General features: G+C 36.9%; 1 protein-coding gene across 5 annotated transcripts in view; it reads right to left on the bottom strand.

Moving 5' to 3' along the window:
* The window catches only part of CHM (CHM Rab escort protein), a 198,197-nt gene extending 180,231 nt beyond the window's left edge, over positions 1–17,966 (bottom strand). For 3 of the 5 annotated variants that reach the window (XM_033849258.2, XM_033849259.2, XM_033849260.2), the window contains exons 1-3: positions 17,885–17,966; positions 9,729–9,832; positions 7,561–7,703 (exon numbers count right to left, since the gene is read on the bottom strand). In XM_033849258.2, the coding sequence (XP_033705149.1) occupies positions 7,561–7,672 (112 nt within the window). In that variant the 5' untranslated portion in view covers positions 7,673–7,703; positions 9,729–9,832; positions 17,885–17,966. The remainder of the gene's footprint in view (positions 1–7,560; positions 7,704–9,728; positions 9,833–17,884) is intronic. The other 2 variants (XM_073799330.1, XM_019932222.3) reach the window with 2 other exon arrangements.
* Between the last annotated feature and the right edge of the window lie 201 nt (positions 17,967–18,167).

Below are 18,167 nucleotides of genomic sequence, written 5' to 3'. Positions count from 1 at the left end.
AAATCTCTCCCAGCAGCCTCAGAAGCAGCGGATTAAAGCTCCACAATCAACTTGATGTACCCTGCATCTGTGGAATACATGAATAGACAACGAATCATCCCAAATTGAGCAAGATCTTCGAGAGCAAGATCTATGATTTTTTCCCCTTTTCCTCTTTTTGTGAATGTGTATGTGTATGCTTCTGTGTGAGAGCTTGTCTGTATAGCTTTGCTTCCACCATCTGTCCTAGGGTTCTATCCGTCCATTTTTTAAAATATTTTTCCTAATAATTAATTTTAATTTTAATAACTTTATTATACTTTACGTTTGTTCTTTATTCCTTCCTTCCGTCCTTCCTTCCCTCCTTTAGACAACAAATCATACCAAATTGAGGAGGTGGACTTTGAGAGCAAGATTTACGGTTTTTTCCCCTTTACCTTTGTGAGGGTGTATGTGTATGCTTCTGTGTAAGATTTTGTCTGTATAGCTTTGCTTCCACCATTTGTCCTAAGGTTCTATCCGTCCTGTTTTTTCCCTAATTACTTTTTAATTCAATAACTTTATTATACTTTATTTTATTTTACTGTATCTTCTTTCTGTCTTTTTTCCTTCCTTCCCTCCTTCCTTCCTCCCTCCCTCCTTTGTTTCCTTCTTGCCTTTTCTTTCTCTCTTTACTTCTTTTTCTTTCTTTCTTCCTTCCTTCCTTCCTTCCTTCCTTCCTTCCCTCCTTTCTTTCTTTCTTTCTACCTTCCTACTTCTACTAATTCTCTCTACTTTTTCTACCTTTTATTCTGAGCCGTGTGGATGAAAGACTCTTGGTGCTCCAGCCAGGAGTCAGGGCTCTGCCTCTGAGGTGGGAGAGCCAACTTCAGGACACTGCTCAACAAGAGACCTCGCAGCTCCACAGAATACCAAACGGCGAAAATCTCCCAGAGATCTCCATCTCAACGCCAGCACCCAACTTCACTCAATGACCAGCAAGCTAAAGTGCTGGACACCCTATGCCAAACAACTAGCAAAACAGGAACACAACCCCACCCATTAGAAGAGAGGCTGTCTAAAATCATAATAACTCCACAGACACCCCAAAACACACCACCAGACGTGGACCTGCCCACCAGAGAGACGAGATCCAGCCTCATCCACCACAACACAGGCACTAGTACCCTCCACCAGGAAGCCGACACAACCCACTGAACCAACCTTAGCCACTGCAGACAGACATCAAAAACAGTGGAAACTACGAACCTGCAGCCTCCAAAAAGGAGACTCCAAACACAGTAAGATAAGCAAAATGAGAAGACAGAAAAACACACAGCCGATGAATGAGCAAGATAAAAACCCACCAGACCTAACAAATGAAGAGGAAATAGGCAGTCTACCTGAAAAGGAATTCAGAATAATGATAGTAAAGATGATCCAAAATCTTGCAAATAGACAAAATGCAAGAAACATTTAACAAGGACCTAGAAGAAATAAAGATGAAACAAGCAACGATGAACAACACAATAAATGAAATTAAAAATACTCTAGATGGGATCAATAGCAGAATAACTGAGGCAGAAGAACGGATAAGTGACCTGGAAGATAAAATAGTGGAAATAACTACTGCAGAGCAGAATAAAGAAAAAAGAATGAAAAGAACTGAGGACAGTCACAGAGACCTCTGGGAAAACATTAAATGCACCAACATTAGAATTATAGGGGTTCCAGAAGAAGAAGAGAAAAAGAAAGGGACTGAGAAAATATTTGAAGAGATTATAGTTGAAAACTTTCCTAATATGGAGAAGGAAATAGTTAATCAAGTCCAGGAAGCACAGAGAGTCCCATACAGGATAAATACACCAAGACACATATTAATCAAACTGTCAAAAATTGAATACAAAGAAAACATATTAAAAGCAGCAAGGGAAAAACAACAAATAACACACAAGGGAATCCCCATAAGGTTAAAAGCTGATTTTTCAGCAGAAACTCTGCAAGCCAGAAGGGAGTGGCAGGACATACTGAAAGTGATGAAGGAGAAAAACCTGCAACCAAGACTACTCTACCCAGCAAGGATCTCATTCAGATTTGATGGAGAAATTAAAACCTTTACAGACAAGCAAAAGCTGAGAGAGTTCAGCACCACCAAACCAGCTTTACAACAAATGCTAAAGGAACTTCTCTAGACAAGAAACACAAGAGAAGGAAAAGACCTATAATAACGAACCAAAAGCAATTTAGAAAATGGGAATAGGAACATACATATCGATAATTACCTTAAATGTAAATGGACTAAATGCTCCCACCAAAAGACACAGACTGGCTGAATGGATACAAAAACAAGACCCATATATATGCTGTCTAAAAGAGACCCATTTAAGACCTAGACACACAACCAGACTGAAAGTAAGGGGATAGAAAAAGATATTCCATGCAAATGGAAACCAAAAGAAAGCTGGAGTAGCAATTCTCATATCAGACAAAATAGACTTTAAAATAAGGACTATTAGAAGAGACAAAGAAGGACACTACATAATGATCAAGGGATCGATCCAAGAAGAAGATATAACAATTGTAAATATTTATGCACCCAACATAGGAGCACCTCAATACATAAGGCAAATACTAACAGCCATAAAAGGGGAAATCGACAGGAACACATTCATAGTAGGGGACGTTAACGCCCCACTTTCACCCATGGACAGATCATCCAAAATGAAAATAAATAAGGAAACACAAGCTTTAAATGATACATTAAACAAGATGGACTTAATTGATATTTATAGGACACTCCGTCCAAAAACAACAGAATACACATTTTTCTCAAGTGCTCATGGAACATCCTCCAGGATAGATCATATCTTGGGTCACAAATCAAGCCTTGGTAAATTTAAGACAATTGAAATTGTATCAAGTATCTTTTCCGACCACAACGCCATGAGACTAGATATCAGTTACAGGAAAACATCTGTAAAATATACAAACACATGGAGGCTAAACAATACACTACTTAATAATGAAGTGATCACTGAAGAAATCAAAGAGGAAATAAAAAAATACCTAGAAACAAATGACAGTGGAGACATAACGACCAAAAACCTATGGGATGCAGCAAAAGCCTATCTAAGGGGGAAGTTTATAGCAATACAAGCCCACCTTAAGAAGCACGAAACACCTCGAATAAACAACCTAACCTTGCACCTCAAGCAATTAGAGAAAGAAGATCAAAAAAACCCCAAAGCTAGCAGAAGGAAAGAAATCATAAAAATCAGATCAGAAATAAATGAAAAAGAAATGAAGGAAACAATAGCAAAGATCAATAAAACTAAAAGCTGGTTCTTTGAGAAGATAAACAAAATAGATAAACCACTAGCCAGACTCATCAAGAAAAAAAGGGAGAAGACTCAAATCAATAGAAATAGAAATGAAAAAGGAGAAGTAACAACTGACACTGCAGAAATAAAAAAGATCATGAGAGATTACTACAAGCAACTCTATGCCAATAAAATGGACAATCTGGAAGAAATGGACAAATTCTTAGAAATGCATAACCTGCCAAGACTGAATCAGGAAGAAAGAGAAAATATGAACAGACCAATCACAAGCACTGAAATTGAAACTGTGATTAAAAATCTTCCAACAAACAAAAGCCCAGGACCAGATGGCTTCACACGCGAATTCTATCAAACATTTAGAAAAGAGCTAACAGCTATCCTTCTCAAACTCTTCCAAAATATAGCAGAGGGAGGAACACTCCCAAATTCCTTCTACAAGGCCACCATCACCTTGATACCAAAACCAGACAAGAATGTCACAAAGAAAGAAAATTACAGGCCAATATCACTGATGAACATAGTTGCAAAAATCCTCAACAAAATACTAGCAAACAGAATCCAACAGCACACTAAAAGGATCATACTCCATGAGCAAGTGGGGTTTATTCCAGGAATGCAAGGATTCTTCAATATATGCAAATCAATCAATTTGATAAACCATATTAACAAATTGAAGGAGAAAAACCATATGATCATCTCAATAGATACAGAGAAAGCTTTTGAAAAAATTCAACACCCATTTATGATAAAACCCCTGCAGAAAGTAGGCATAGAGGGAACTTTCCTCAACATAATAAAGGCCATATATGACAAGCCCACAGCCAACATCATCCTCAATGGTGAAAAACTGAAAGCATTTCCACTAAGATCAGGAACAAGACAAGGTTGCCCACTCTCACCACTCTTATTCAACATACTTTTGGAAGTTTTAGCCACAGCAATCAGAGAAGAAACGGAAATAAAAGGAATCCAAATCGGAAAAGAAGAAGTAAAGCTGTCACTGTTTGCAGATGACATGATACTATACATAGAGAATCCTAAAGATGCTACCAGAAAACTACTAGAGCTAATCAATGAATTTGGTGAAGTAGCAGGATACAAAATTAATGCACAGAAATCTCTGCGATTCCTATATACTAATGATGAAAAATCTGAAAGTGAAATCAAGAAAACACTCACATTTACCACTGCAACAAAAGAATAAAATATCTAGGAATAAACCTACCTAAGGAGACAAAAGACCTGTATGCAGAAAATTATAAGACACTGATGAAAGAAATTAAAGATGATACAAATAGATGGAGAGATATACCGTATACTTGGATTGAAGAATCAACATTGTGAAAATGACTCTACTACCCAAAGCAATCTACAGATTCAATGCAATCCCTATCCAACTACCCCTGGCATTTTTCACAGAACTAGAACAAAAATTTTCACAATTTGTATGGAAACACAAAAGACTCCGAATAGCCAAAGCAATCTTGAGAACGAAAAATGGAGCTGGAGGAATCAGGCTCCCTGACTTCAGACTATACTAAAAACCTACAGTAATCAGGACAGTATGGTGCTGGCACAAAAACAGAAATATAGATGAATAGAACAGGATAGAATGCTCAGAGATAAACCCATGCACATAGGGTCACCTTATCTTTGATAAAGGAAGCAGGAATGTACAGTGGAGAAAGAACAGCCTCTTCAATAAGTGGTGCTGGGAAAACTGGACAGCTACATGTAAAAGTATGAAATTAGAACACTCCCTAACACCATACACAAAAATAAGCCCAAAATGGATTAAAGACCTAAATGTAAGGCCAGAAACTATCAAACTCTTAGAGAAAAACATAGGCAGAACACTCTATGACATAAATCACAGCAAGATCCTTTTTGACCCACCTCCTAGAGAAATGGTAATAAAAACAAAAATAAACAAATGGGACCTAATGAAACTTCAAAGCTTTTCCACAGCAAAGGAAACCATAAACAAGACCAAAAGACAACCCTCAGAATGGGAGAAAATATTTGCAAATGAAGCAACTGACAATGGATTAATTTCCAAAATTTTCAAGCAGCTCATGCAGCTCAATAAGAAAAAAACAAAAAACCCAATCCAAAAAATGGGCAGAAGACCTAAATAGACATTTCTCCAAAGAAGATATACAGATTGCCAACAAACACATGAAAGAATGCTCAACATCATTAATCATTAGAGAAATGCAAATCAAAACTACAATGAGATATCATCTCACACCAGTCAGAATGGCCATCATCAAAAAATTTAGAAGCAATAAATGCTGAAGAGGGTGTGGAGAAAAGGGAACACTCTTGCACTGCCGGTGGGAATGTGAATTGGTACAGCCACTATGGAGAAAAGTATGGCGGTTCCTTAAAGAACTACAAATAGAACTACCATACGACCCAGCAATCCCACTACTGGGCATATACCCTGAGAAAACCAAAATTCAAAAAGAGTCATGTACCAAAATGTTCATTGCAGCTCTATTTACAATAGCCCGGAGATGGAAACAACCTAAGTGTCCATCATCGGATGAATGGATAAAGAAGATGTGGCTCATATATACAATGGAATATTACTCAGCCATAAAAGGAAACAAAATTGAGTTATTTTAATGAGGTGCATAGACCTAGAGTCTGTCATACAGAGTGAAGTAAGTCAGAAAGAGAAAGACAAATACCGTATGCTAACACATATATATGGAATTTAAGAAAAAAAATGTCATGAAGAACCTAGGGATAAGACAGGAATAAAGCTATAGACCTACTAGAGAACGGACTTGTGGATATGGGGAGGGAGAAGTGTGAGCTGTGAGAAAGCGAGAGAGAGGCATGGGCATATATATACTACCTAACGTAAGGTAGATAGCTAGTGGGAAGCAGCTGCATAGCACAGGGAGATCAGCTCAGTGCTTTGTGCCCGCCTGGAGGGGTGGGACAGGGAGGGTGGGAGGGAGGGAGACACAAGTGGGAAGAGATATGGGAATATATGTATAACTGATTCACTTTGTTATAAGGCGGAAGCTAACACACCATTGTAAAGCAATTATACCCAAATAAAGATGTTAGGAAAAAAAAAGAGTTATGTACCAAAATATTCATTGCAGCTCTATTTACAGTAGCCAGGAGATGGAAACACCTTAAGTGTCCATCATCGGATGAATGGATAAAGAAGATGTGGCACATATATACAATGGAATATTACTCAGCCATAAAAAGAAACGAAATTGAGCTATTTGTAATAACGTGGATGGACCTAGAGTCTGTCATACAGAGTGAAGTAAGTCAGAAAGAGAAAGACAAATACCTTATGCTAACACATATATATGGAATTTAAGGAAAAAAAAGTCATGAATAACCTAGGGTTAAGACAGGAATGAATCCACAGACCTACTAAAGAATGGACTTGAGGATATGGGGATGGGGAAGGGTAAGCCATGACAAAGTAAGGGAGTGGCAATGGACATCCATACACTACCAAATGTAAAATAGATAGCTAGTGGGAAGCAGGCACAAAGCACAGTGAGATCAGCTCGGTGCTTTGTTACCACCTAGAGGAGTGGGATATGGAGGGTGGGAGGGAGGGAGACGCAAGAGGGAAGAGATATGGGAACATATGTATATGTATAACTGATTCACTTTGGTATGAAGCAGAAACTAACACACCATTGTAAAGCAATGGGATAAAACAGTACTGGGATACTACTAAACAGTACTGGGATGCTACATGGGATAAAACAGTCCTGGAATGGAGAGAAAGGTGAGAATTATTGACTGAAAAAGTTGCAGAATGACGTGTACCTAACGATCTTATTTTGTCGTGAATGTGTGTTTATGATATTATACATTTCCTGAGGGAGGCACGGGCCTTGAAAAGCTGAAAACCAAAGGGCAAATAAATACAATTATTTTGGTGAATATGCATAACCTACTGAAGTTGAAGATTTGCAAGCCTAGAATACTATATAATAGCAGTGTGTGAGTGAGTGTGTGTGTGTGTGTGTGTGTGTGTGTGTGTGTGTATGTGGGAGTATGTGGGGGTATTACAGCTATATGTATCTGTACAGATGAATCTCACAAGCATAACACTGACCAAGGAAAGCAAGTCACAGAAAGAATACATAGAGTAGAATTCCAAAAGTTAGACAAGTGTCAAAAACAGGAAAAACTAACAACATATGGTTTGGTGATATACACGTGATAAAAAACACTTTAAAAAAACAAGAGGACAATTAAAGCAGTTTACCATAATGGTTACAGCTGTGGGAAAGGAAGGGGAGATGGATGGTGGTGCACCCAGGGAGCTCCCAAGGTACTGGTAATATTCTGGTAGTGTTCTTTTTCTTTAGGTGGGTCATACATACGTGCCACTCACTTTGTTATTGTTCACTGAAAGAAAGAAATTAAAAATATGTATACATACACACACATATATTTCATTTGTATGTATGATATTCTGTAATAAAAAATATCCTAGGCCACACTGTAAAACTGCCTACTCCATCAGTCCACCAGAATCCTTTGAGACATCGGGGCTCTTCGACATACAACATTATTTCCAAACTTTACTATGATAAGCAGCTTTAAAATAGATGTTGTCACCCTTGTAGCTTTTTACCTCTATTGAATGATTTTTCTCACAATAAATTCTCAGATCTGGAGTTACTGAGTCTAAGGGAATGAACATATTGACAATTCTTGGTACGAACTGTTACTCTGCCAAAGTGTTGTCCCAATTTATAATACCATCAGCATTTCAACTGAATACAACTTCATCAACAATTAGTGACTACTCCCTTAATTTAGTGTTTTTAATTATCAGGTTATTTTGCATTTGACTATTAATCAGAAAAAAATATTTTCCCTGAAGTTTGTTGACTATTTGTAACCTCTCTTGTCTGTTTACACTCTCTGCCCATTTACCTGTAGAGATCTTGACATTTTTCATATAAATTTGAAGGTATTATTTTTATGTAATTAGTTCTTTATTATGAGTTGCAAATACTCCTACTCTGTTTTCCTTTTTCTTTTAGTTTGCTATTTTTCAGAGTAGATGCTATAATTTTTTATATATTCAAATATTGCCTTGTGTTTCTTGAGATTTCAAAGAGGGAAAGTTATCATTTCTCTACAGATCAGATGACCCAGTCTATTCCCACTTTATAGTTCCGACTACACTCAAAGAGACACCCAGATTACTGGCAGAAAGTCCAAAAACTGATCATATAATAGAAAAAAAATAAAGGAAGTATTTCAATTCAGTGGAGAAAGAATAGATCGATGGTGTTAGAATAACCAGCTAATGATTTAGAAGGAAAATACCCTCATATTCTACAACAAAGTAAATTTAAGGTGAATTAAAATTTAAATGTAAAAAATAAAATGTTAAAAAAGAAACTAAGCATCAATATTTACTTAATCTTGGAGGGGAAGGCTTTCTATGCATATCTCCAAAGGCAGTAACCATAAAAGAAAAAAACATTTGATAGATTTCACTACGTGAAAATTATAAAGTTTCATACATGAGAAACCACCATAAAAATAGAAGGCAAATTTACAAAATACATGATAAAGATTTAAAGTCTTTAGTATATAAAGAATTATTACATGTTGAAAAGAAAAAAATGGCACAATAGAAACATGGGTAAGGGCAATTTCCGAAAGAAACATAATTGACCAATATACCTATTAAATAGTCAACCTCACTTATGATCTGAAAATGTAAATGCAAACAAGGAAATATTTTTTTTGGCTATGATGTTGATAGTAATTAAGAATAAGACATTCATAGACAATGTTGAAAGACTATGGGAAAATAAGCATTCTCATACTCCGCTGGTGAGATTAGACTGGCAAACTTTCCTTAAGGCAATTCATCAATACAAATCAAAAGCTTTACGTAACCACCTCTATAATTCAATTTAACAGTTACAGTTCTAGGTATTTATCCTAAGGAAATAATTAAATACGTACAAAAGATTTAGGCACACCATGTTCATCACAGCCTTAGTTTATGAAAGTGAAAAACTGAAAACCTTAAATGTCCAACAAAAGTTGCTAATTTAAATAAATGACAGGACATTTATAGAAAATAATATTTACTAAGCATCTACTTAATATGACATTTAATAAACTTTTGGAAATGACATAATCGTAAAGATGAAGAACAGATTAGGGGTTGCCAGGGTTTAGGGATGTAGGTAGGAGGGAGGTGTCCATGGCCATAAAAAGGTATCATGAGAGAGTATGATGAAACTGTTTTGTATCTGGATGTGACACCAATCTTCATGTGATAAAACTGTACAGAACTAAACACACACAAGTACATGTAAAACTGGTGACATCTGAATAAGGTCACTGGGTAAGGTCAATTACCTGGTTATGCTACATGTAGTTATGCAAGATCTTACTTACCACTGGGGGAAGCTGGGTGAACATATACAGGATCTTCCTATATTACTTCTTACAACTGCATGTGAGTCGAATTATCTCCAAATGAAAAGTTTTTTAAAAAGACACTGAGGAAGAAGATTTGATTAACATGGAATGATGTTCATAACATACTGTGAAGTGAAAAACAGAATAGCATATACACATCTATACACACAGGTCTGGAAGTATATTCCTAAAAGTGTTAGTTATTAATATTATTTGTTAATGACACGGCTCTTGGAGGGAAAAGATACCACATCTACTCTGTCAATTAAGATGCATCCATTGCAAGTGCTGACAATTGTTGACAATTATAGGAACCAAAAGAAGAGTCAATTAAAAAAAGAAAAGCTTCATAAACAGAACAATGAGTCTCATACTTGATCTTGAAAATTCAATTTATAAGTGCATAAAACTAAAAAACATTTTTTAAAAAAGACAAAATGGCAAACCCTCCCACATGCACAAATAGCCTATAGCTGACTTTTAACAATGGTTTTATTTCTGTGGGAAACTACGTATCTAGTAATCAGTGAATAATTCCTAGGGAAACAGATTATCACTTGAAATATGACTGTATTTTCTGATCCCATTTCTAGCCATTACTTTAGTGGCTGATTCTGTTTTTTCAGTTTTAAGGGATAAGCACAACCAAGTCATTCAGTTCACCTTCATCAAAAGGTCTGCGAGTTGACAGATGTCATGATGCTGTCAATAATGAGTTAACACTACAAGGCTGTGCTGGAATCAGGATTTTAATGTCAACAATGGTAACTCCCCAAAATGAAGCAACTGTCAACTGCTAAGCTAGAACACAATAATCTAATCTTGAGAGTATAAGCTATTTTTTCACATGGAAGAATCCAACCAGCTAAATCTAATACCTAGCCAGAGTAACTCCAGTCTTAACAGTTTGACCTCGGTCAAACTTAACTAAGCCTTAGGTTCCACATTTGTAAAATGGAGATAACAATAAGCATCTAACACGACAAGGTTACTGTGAGAATCAGATGAGATAATGCATTTTAAGGGCTTAGCATTGGATTCAGCATAATAAATGCCAGAAATAATTTCATATATTTAACAGTGTGTTGTACATACTAAATTTAATTCTATGTCCTCTATTTGGCCTAGATAGCTCATGCCAAAGTAACATAGAAAACTAAGGATTAGAACACAACTCAGCATCTTCCTAATATGCCTGCTATCTGTATGTAAAACCTTCTTTGTCTGTACTTTAGCTTGTGCAAACTTTTCCATAATTATTTTAAATGCATATACAGAAAAGCAGTTTAACCAATGTGCAAATTCAGATCACAGATACATGATCCAAAACAGTTGAAAGCAATACAAAATGACTAAAACTGCCATTAACCAAAAGCCACTGTAACTCAACATCAACACTAGGCTGGACAAAAAAGATATGTATGAACACTACTCGGGAGAAAAAGCAGATGTTGGTACTTTTGTAAATGTGATATAAACCAAATCAGTCAAGCGGTATGACATTACCCACTTAAACTCTTGGTAAAATCTAATATGAGATCAAACACTCAAGTGAAGCACTACCCTGGCGAAAAGCTGCCCCTGGTCTCTTCACCTATTTTCAAACTATTTTTTAAATAGTCCCATTATGATAACATGATAGCTCTCATAATCACACTTGGAGAAATCAGTATCTGTGATAAATTATCATCTTTTTACACTGCCCTTTAATAAGATTATTAGAAAAGCAAAAAAGAATAAATCAATCTTTCAAAGTATCCCTATTTTGTTGGTCACAACTAAATATCCCCCAAATGTTTCCAATCTCTCTAGCATATATACATAATACATACATGTGCATATATTGACATATATGTGTATATATATGTAGTTTTGTAATATACATATTAATATAAACTGGGAACTGATGATTTTTAGACTATTTTACTTTTTAAACCACTTACATACATAGCAGGCACAGCCTAACTTTTCAGTGTAAAGACTGTAGTGAAACTGAATAGCAGATGATTTAGCATGAGTAACAGTTCAATTACATGGAATTATAATTGTTTCTGTGCACTGGGATTTTATGTGAAATATGAGAATGTGATGGTGAGCAGCCATGTTTGATTTTAATTGCTGTAGCTTGAGTTCTCCAAAACATCATGAGGATACTGGAGAAAATGAGAAAATGACGTGAGGCATGGGAGATGAAAATGATGCTGCGGAGAGAACTCTGGTAACAGATGTGCCTCTCTCTGAGGGACTGGCTCAAACTTATGATTTACAGGGAAGCATAAGCCTCTCCAGAGAGTCTTCTCCAGAGTTATATAATTCCCTTTACTTTTCGAGGTATTGAGCGCAGAAAAGGCATACTTTTCCATCAATAAATGCCTGAAGAATTGCAAAGCATTTTTCAGAACAGCAAAACCTGTAAGCTCTCTTTAGCTCCTTCAGAATTCTTACACTGACAAGGAAGAGTTTCACACTATGCCTCAAACAAGACAAATCTGTTCAAAACAAATGACAAATAATGCAAGCTGGTGAACAAAACAGAGTAAAAGAAGAAAAAAAAAAAGGAAAGAAAACCGTCAGTTAAGAAGTCTGATAGAAATAGTGGTAACAGACACACAAAGGTCTTTCCCACCAAACGGCCAATGGGAAGAGGAGGAAGAAGACTCAGACAGCTGAATCTTTCCACTGCTCTCCATGAAAACTATGAGCCTTTCCTTGGAAGCATTCACGTAACAGTAGTGATGATAAAAGCACCTCAGTATGGTATTATGGGCTATAAAAATCAACTATGTTTTCTGAGCACTTACTAAGCATTTTACAGAATTATTCCATTGAATCCTCAACACAGCTCTGTGAGATTTATTCTCTTTTAGAGATGAGAAAATTGAAACTTAGACATTAAGGAACATGTGTGAGGTGGCACAAGCAGCATAGCTGATTCAAACACTGTCCCATTTCAGAGCCACCTTGTCAATCACTACACTATGCTCTCAAATGAGATACATACATGTCAAGGTAAATAAAACATATGGATGGTATAGCATTTGTAAAACCAAATGACTTTTGAAATATTATTTCATTCCTACTCACTATGTTATTCAGTTAATCAATATTCTCTAAACTTTAAAACATTTTGCCCCTAGCCACCCCCAAAATATATATGAATATATGTATGTGTGTGTGCTTCACACAGTGATACACACATGAAATATATGTTTCATGAAACTATACTCATCCTGGGACTTCCCTGGTGGTCCAGTGGTAAAGAATCCATCTTCCAACGCAGGGGATGTGGGTTCAATCCCTGGTCGGGGAACTAAGTGGGCAACTAAGCCCGCACAGTGCAACTACTGAGCCCACGCACCTCAACTAGAAAGAGAAAACCTGCACGCCACAACTAGAGAGAAGCCCACGCACCACAACAAAGAGCACGCACACCACAACGAAGATCCTACGTGCCGCAACTAGGACCCAACACAGCCAAAAATAAAAATAAATAAATAAAATATTTTTTAAAATGTTGCATCCAAATAAAGAAAAAAGTATACTCATCCTTACTACATGTAATATATTCTAATACATATTCTATTCTACTTCTGTTTTTTTTAATGCTGGAATTGATTTCATGACCCACAAATAGGTGGCATCTTGCAATTTAAAAAAAAAAACAACTCTGCTCTAGACTACAGGTTCATGGATATTTGGAAATACAGGCAGAGAAAGTATGGACATCCTCCGATATTAGAACCACACACAGGCATCCTGGGAGAGGATTAAATAAGATACATATATAAGAAATCACTTGGCAGAGAGTCTGGCATAAACAGGTATTTAGTAAAAATCAGTTTCCACGATACCTCCTACAACATTACTATCCCCCAACGTTTAGAGAAGTGAAGTTACTCCACCACCATCATAAGCATTATAGTCAATAAGCTGCTGGCCAAAGTTAACCACCTTAAAGTTTCAATGCTCAACTAACATCAAGAAATGGAGCTGTGCTACCTACATGACCTTTCCTGATGAAAGCAGCTTATCATTTCCAAGAAAATTTTTTTTATGAACCATTTTGATAGAAAAATTTCTGAAGTATATCAAACACTGACTTGACTTCTTAAGAGGACTATACAGAATTGTCTTTTCTCAAGGACCCAGGGTCATAATTATGCACACACAATGGTAAATTTTAGAACTGGTAGATGCCTACCTTAGAGGTCACCTAATTCAAGTCTCTCACTTTACAGATGAACAAATTGATGTCCCAAGATGTTATGCAATTTTCCCAAAGTTACCCAGTAGGAAGGTTAAGTGATTCCCATTATGCCATGCTGCCACATCGATTTTGGACTATGCTGAGCATGATCTAGCAAGGTAGTCAGGATTCAGGAGCAATACCCCTTGTAATTTACCCCATATTTGTTATTTTTGTTATCTCACTTCTTTCCCCATAATCTTTAGCAATAAAACTCTTAAATCAAAATAGGGTCTATGTGTTTGTGCTCTGCAGGAAAAATGTTAAGCTAGTCTACTCCACAGACCATTTAGGGGAAGAATTCCAAAATATAATATGTGTGGTGTACCTTAGTAAGGAAAGGGATGCAGAATGAATATCTATGTGGCCTTCAGAAAGCAAGAAGGATGCACTGAAAAGGCCACATTGGCTTAGAACAGCTCTGAGCATGTGACAGTCAGGAACCCCAAACAGCTCCTCAGAATAGGCAACACAGTAAATGTCACAAGGGCAGGGACTAGGTTCTCAGTAAATGTGGGTTGAATATTCTAAAAAATGTGTAGTCTGTCACTACACTAAATGGTGCCAGGTCATTGTGCTGTCTGATGTAGGTTTGCATTTTAGGTGTTTGTCGCTCCCCTTTCCCATAAGGATATGAACTGTCACTTATGTCTAATGACACCTCCCAAACATGGCTTTTGCAGAAGTTGATAACGTTTCCTATATCTTCTAATAAGATGCTTCTAATACACTCTGAGCATGCTAGAATTTTCTAAAATAAGAAAGAATATGCTCTAAATAAGAGAATGAGGGATTCCTCTATGTAAGAAGCATGCCGATATTATCCCATAACTCTTGTAACTTCCATCTTGTCTGCCCTTTTGTTGAGTGGATGGCTCTGCTGCGGGTTACAGATTACACAGTTTGCCAGATAAGTCACCTGCAGTGAGGTATTATGCTACTGGGACTATTTTTAACCTGCAACCGATGATACTTCTCTGTAACCCACAAAATTATCACTCAAATGTCTTTAAATGGCAAAATGTCTTTAAAATGACAACCATGCACCCAAACTGAAGGCCATTTTCTAGACACTTATTACTATATCTATTTTTACAAATAATTGTCAGGATTTTTTCATTAAATTTTTTTTATTTTATATTGAACTCACTATATCTATTTTTGTCCTGTCCCTTGAGACTCCATTTGGTGCTCCTTCCTTATTCCATTTTCTTCTATATTTTCCATGGTTCAAGTACTTTATCTTATTCTTCTGCCTTTGGGTGTTCTAGTGATATTTCCTGTATTTTGTAATCAGGAGGAAATGGGCTTAACTAAGAAAATACATACAAAACTTTATTTTCCCATAATCTCTTCAAAACATGATCTTAAGGAAAACGTTGTGTTATGAAGAATGAAAAGAAATACAAATTAATCAAGGTCAAAGGGGTTTAAAATATTATCCACAGATTATTTTACTTGATAAAGCAATTGTCTCTTGATGACATTTAACTAGAGCTAAATCTGCTAAAAGAAAAACTGCATCTCATAGCCTATTTCTTCATGTTTCTGATACATGCATGATTAATTCTGCTTTTGTTATTAAAACTGAATCTTTGAAACACTGATTTTTCTATGATTTACTCAAGCTAGTACATATAGTAAGGCAAACACATTTTAAAGACCACTTTCAGCAAACTATTTCAGAAGAGAAATATTCCAAACACATTAAAAATCATTCTTATTCAGTAGTGATTGGAATTATTGGATTCATTTATTTGGGAAATGGCTTTTATCCAATTTTTCCAGTTTGACTTACCTAAAAACAAAGCTTCATATCATAAATTTAAAGAATGTGCTTGAAAAGTAAAAACGTGTTCACTAAGTGATATGAAAAACTTCTAACTCAAATAAGTTCTTCCCACACTTTGAGAAATAACATTACTCTCACGGAAATAAGTCTAAAATGAATCTTTTTCCAAATACACCAGATACCCCTGATGCAATTTTCTGGATCACTCACAGAATCTTCCTACCTCTATCATAACGGACTCTAACAGGATGGATGTAATCCATATTATGAACTGAACTAGAAGGCAAAATACGTCTCATATAAGAATTAACAGCACTTAATGATAAGAATTAGCACTCTTATCAATTAAAATTTGAATCAAGATAAGAAAAAGTATCTTAATGATTCAAAGTAATTTTTAAAACGCCCTAAGTGCCAAGGTAAAACAACAACAAAAGAAGGCAGTAACATAGGACCCAAGTATGGTATAACAACTATTCTAAAGTGGATATTGTTCTAAGTTTTAGGATAGACTGGAGAGAATAAATAGAGTCTGTTGACTCCTTCCAGCTCTCATCCAACATCTGTTCATAGCAGCTACAGCAAGGTTATCTGTAGCCATGCAGTTTTCAGGTTGAGAATAAACATGTCCTTGCTGTTTTGAAAACAATTACCCAGGTACAACTAGAACAAGATAATTTTTGGTTAGACAACACTGGAAAGGTTATCTAGTTTACCCTCCCTATGTTCATAAACAAGGAAACTGAGGCTCAGAGAGATTAAGTTCCTAGCCCTAGCAACTCACACAGCTAGTTAATGGCCAAGCAAGGTCTAGAACCAAGTTTTCCAAATTATTTCTATTAATATGGGTTAACTCTGAGGGTCAGAGCCACTGATTCTCCTTCTGGTATGGAATTGACCTTTGGAAATTTACCGGCTGTGTGATCTTGAGCAAATTGCAACCTTTCTAAGCCCTTTTGCCTCCTCTGTATAGTGTAAAGAATACGTACTCTAACAAGATTGTTGCGAGGATTATATACAGCTTGTAAAGTGCTTAGCACGTCGATTAGCAAATAATAAGCATTCGAAAATACGTAGTTATTATTTTTACTCCCGACCTGGAAACATGGCTGCTCCTACTGTTTAAGAAGACAATGAACTGAATTCAACACAGTGGACAGGGTCTCAACCACCGGGGTTCCCCAGCCTCCCACGTTCCGTAGACAGGAGAAAACCCCACCCAAAAAATTATTTCACCACATCTAAAATCCACCCTTTACACTGTTAAGAAAAACAAAATACCAACTGCTGCCAAATGTTTTCTGCCACGTGTTGTACGTGTAATTTGTCAACTATAAATTGCAGGGGGAGTTCTGGCACCACCCAAAACATGAAGAATAAATGATGGGAAAACAAGGGGAAGATAAGATCACACACCTGAACTGGACTCACAGACGCTTGTTCTCAGCTCATTTAGCTGTTGGTAGATAGGTGGGTGGTATAAAGCAAAATGATTTCTTTCAGCACCATAAAGCAGGAATAATGGCCACCACAACAAATTACAACCCCCTAGGCTTCTCAGCAAAACATAAAAGAATCCATTTCATCGCCTTAGTAAATTAAAACGTACACGGGCAACAACTGGGTAACAAAATGTATCCGAGCTGCACTGCACCTTAGGATTACATAAATATATGAAAAATTCCTATAAAATGGCGAGACAAAATGATGGGGAATATCACCTTGAAACTAACAAGGAGGAAATTATGTCATGCCAAAGGTGTCTCCATTGACAAAATCCCCACCCTCCGTTCTCATGACACTGCAAACCCACCTCCCTCTAAGGAAATTACAGGAATCACCCGCAGCAACCAACCTCAGCAATCGACATCGAGCAGATCGACCCCTACTCAAATGGCGCTAAGCACCGCGGGTCCAAGCCCCTCCCTGCAGCTGCCAAGTCCCGCGCTGGCTCCAGACTACTTCGCTTCCTTTCCGTCCTCCCTCTCACGCTCGACCCCCAACATTTCTCGCCGACCCTCGCCACTGACAGAGAAGGTAGGAACGGGAAAGACTTCCTACACTGTGTCCAGGGAGTACCAGAGCCACACATACCCGTCCCTATTACGACCACATCAAACTCCGAAGGTAGATTATCCGCCATCTTGACAGGAAACGTGTCATGTGACTATTGCTTGTGGAAATGAGATCAAGTTAAGCATTGCTGTGGTAGAAGGCGGAAGGGAAAACACTGCATTCTGGGTATTGTAGTTCCTGGGTGGCGGGTCCAGATAGGCGGCTACAGCATTGTATTTGAAATGTTTTATGCGAATGTTAAAAGCTCGATTCATTTTCCAGGCTGAGTGCAGTAACACTTTTAGCCTGGAGTTTTGGGGTA

The sequence above is a fragment of the Tursiops truncatus genome, chromosome X, assembly GCF_011762595.2.
Source record: "Tursiops truncatus isolate mTurTru1 chromosome X, mTurTru1.mat.Y, whole genome shotgun sequence".
In the NCBI taxonomy this organism is placed as follows: domain Eukaryota; kingdom Metazoa; phylum Chordata; class Mammalia; order Artiodactyla; family Delphinidae; genus Tursiops; species Tursiops truncatus.
The sequence above is the reverse complement of the archived record's forward strand: the minus strand, read 5'-3'. Positions and strand labels throughout refer to the sequence as shown.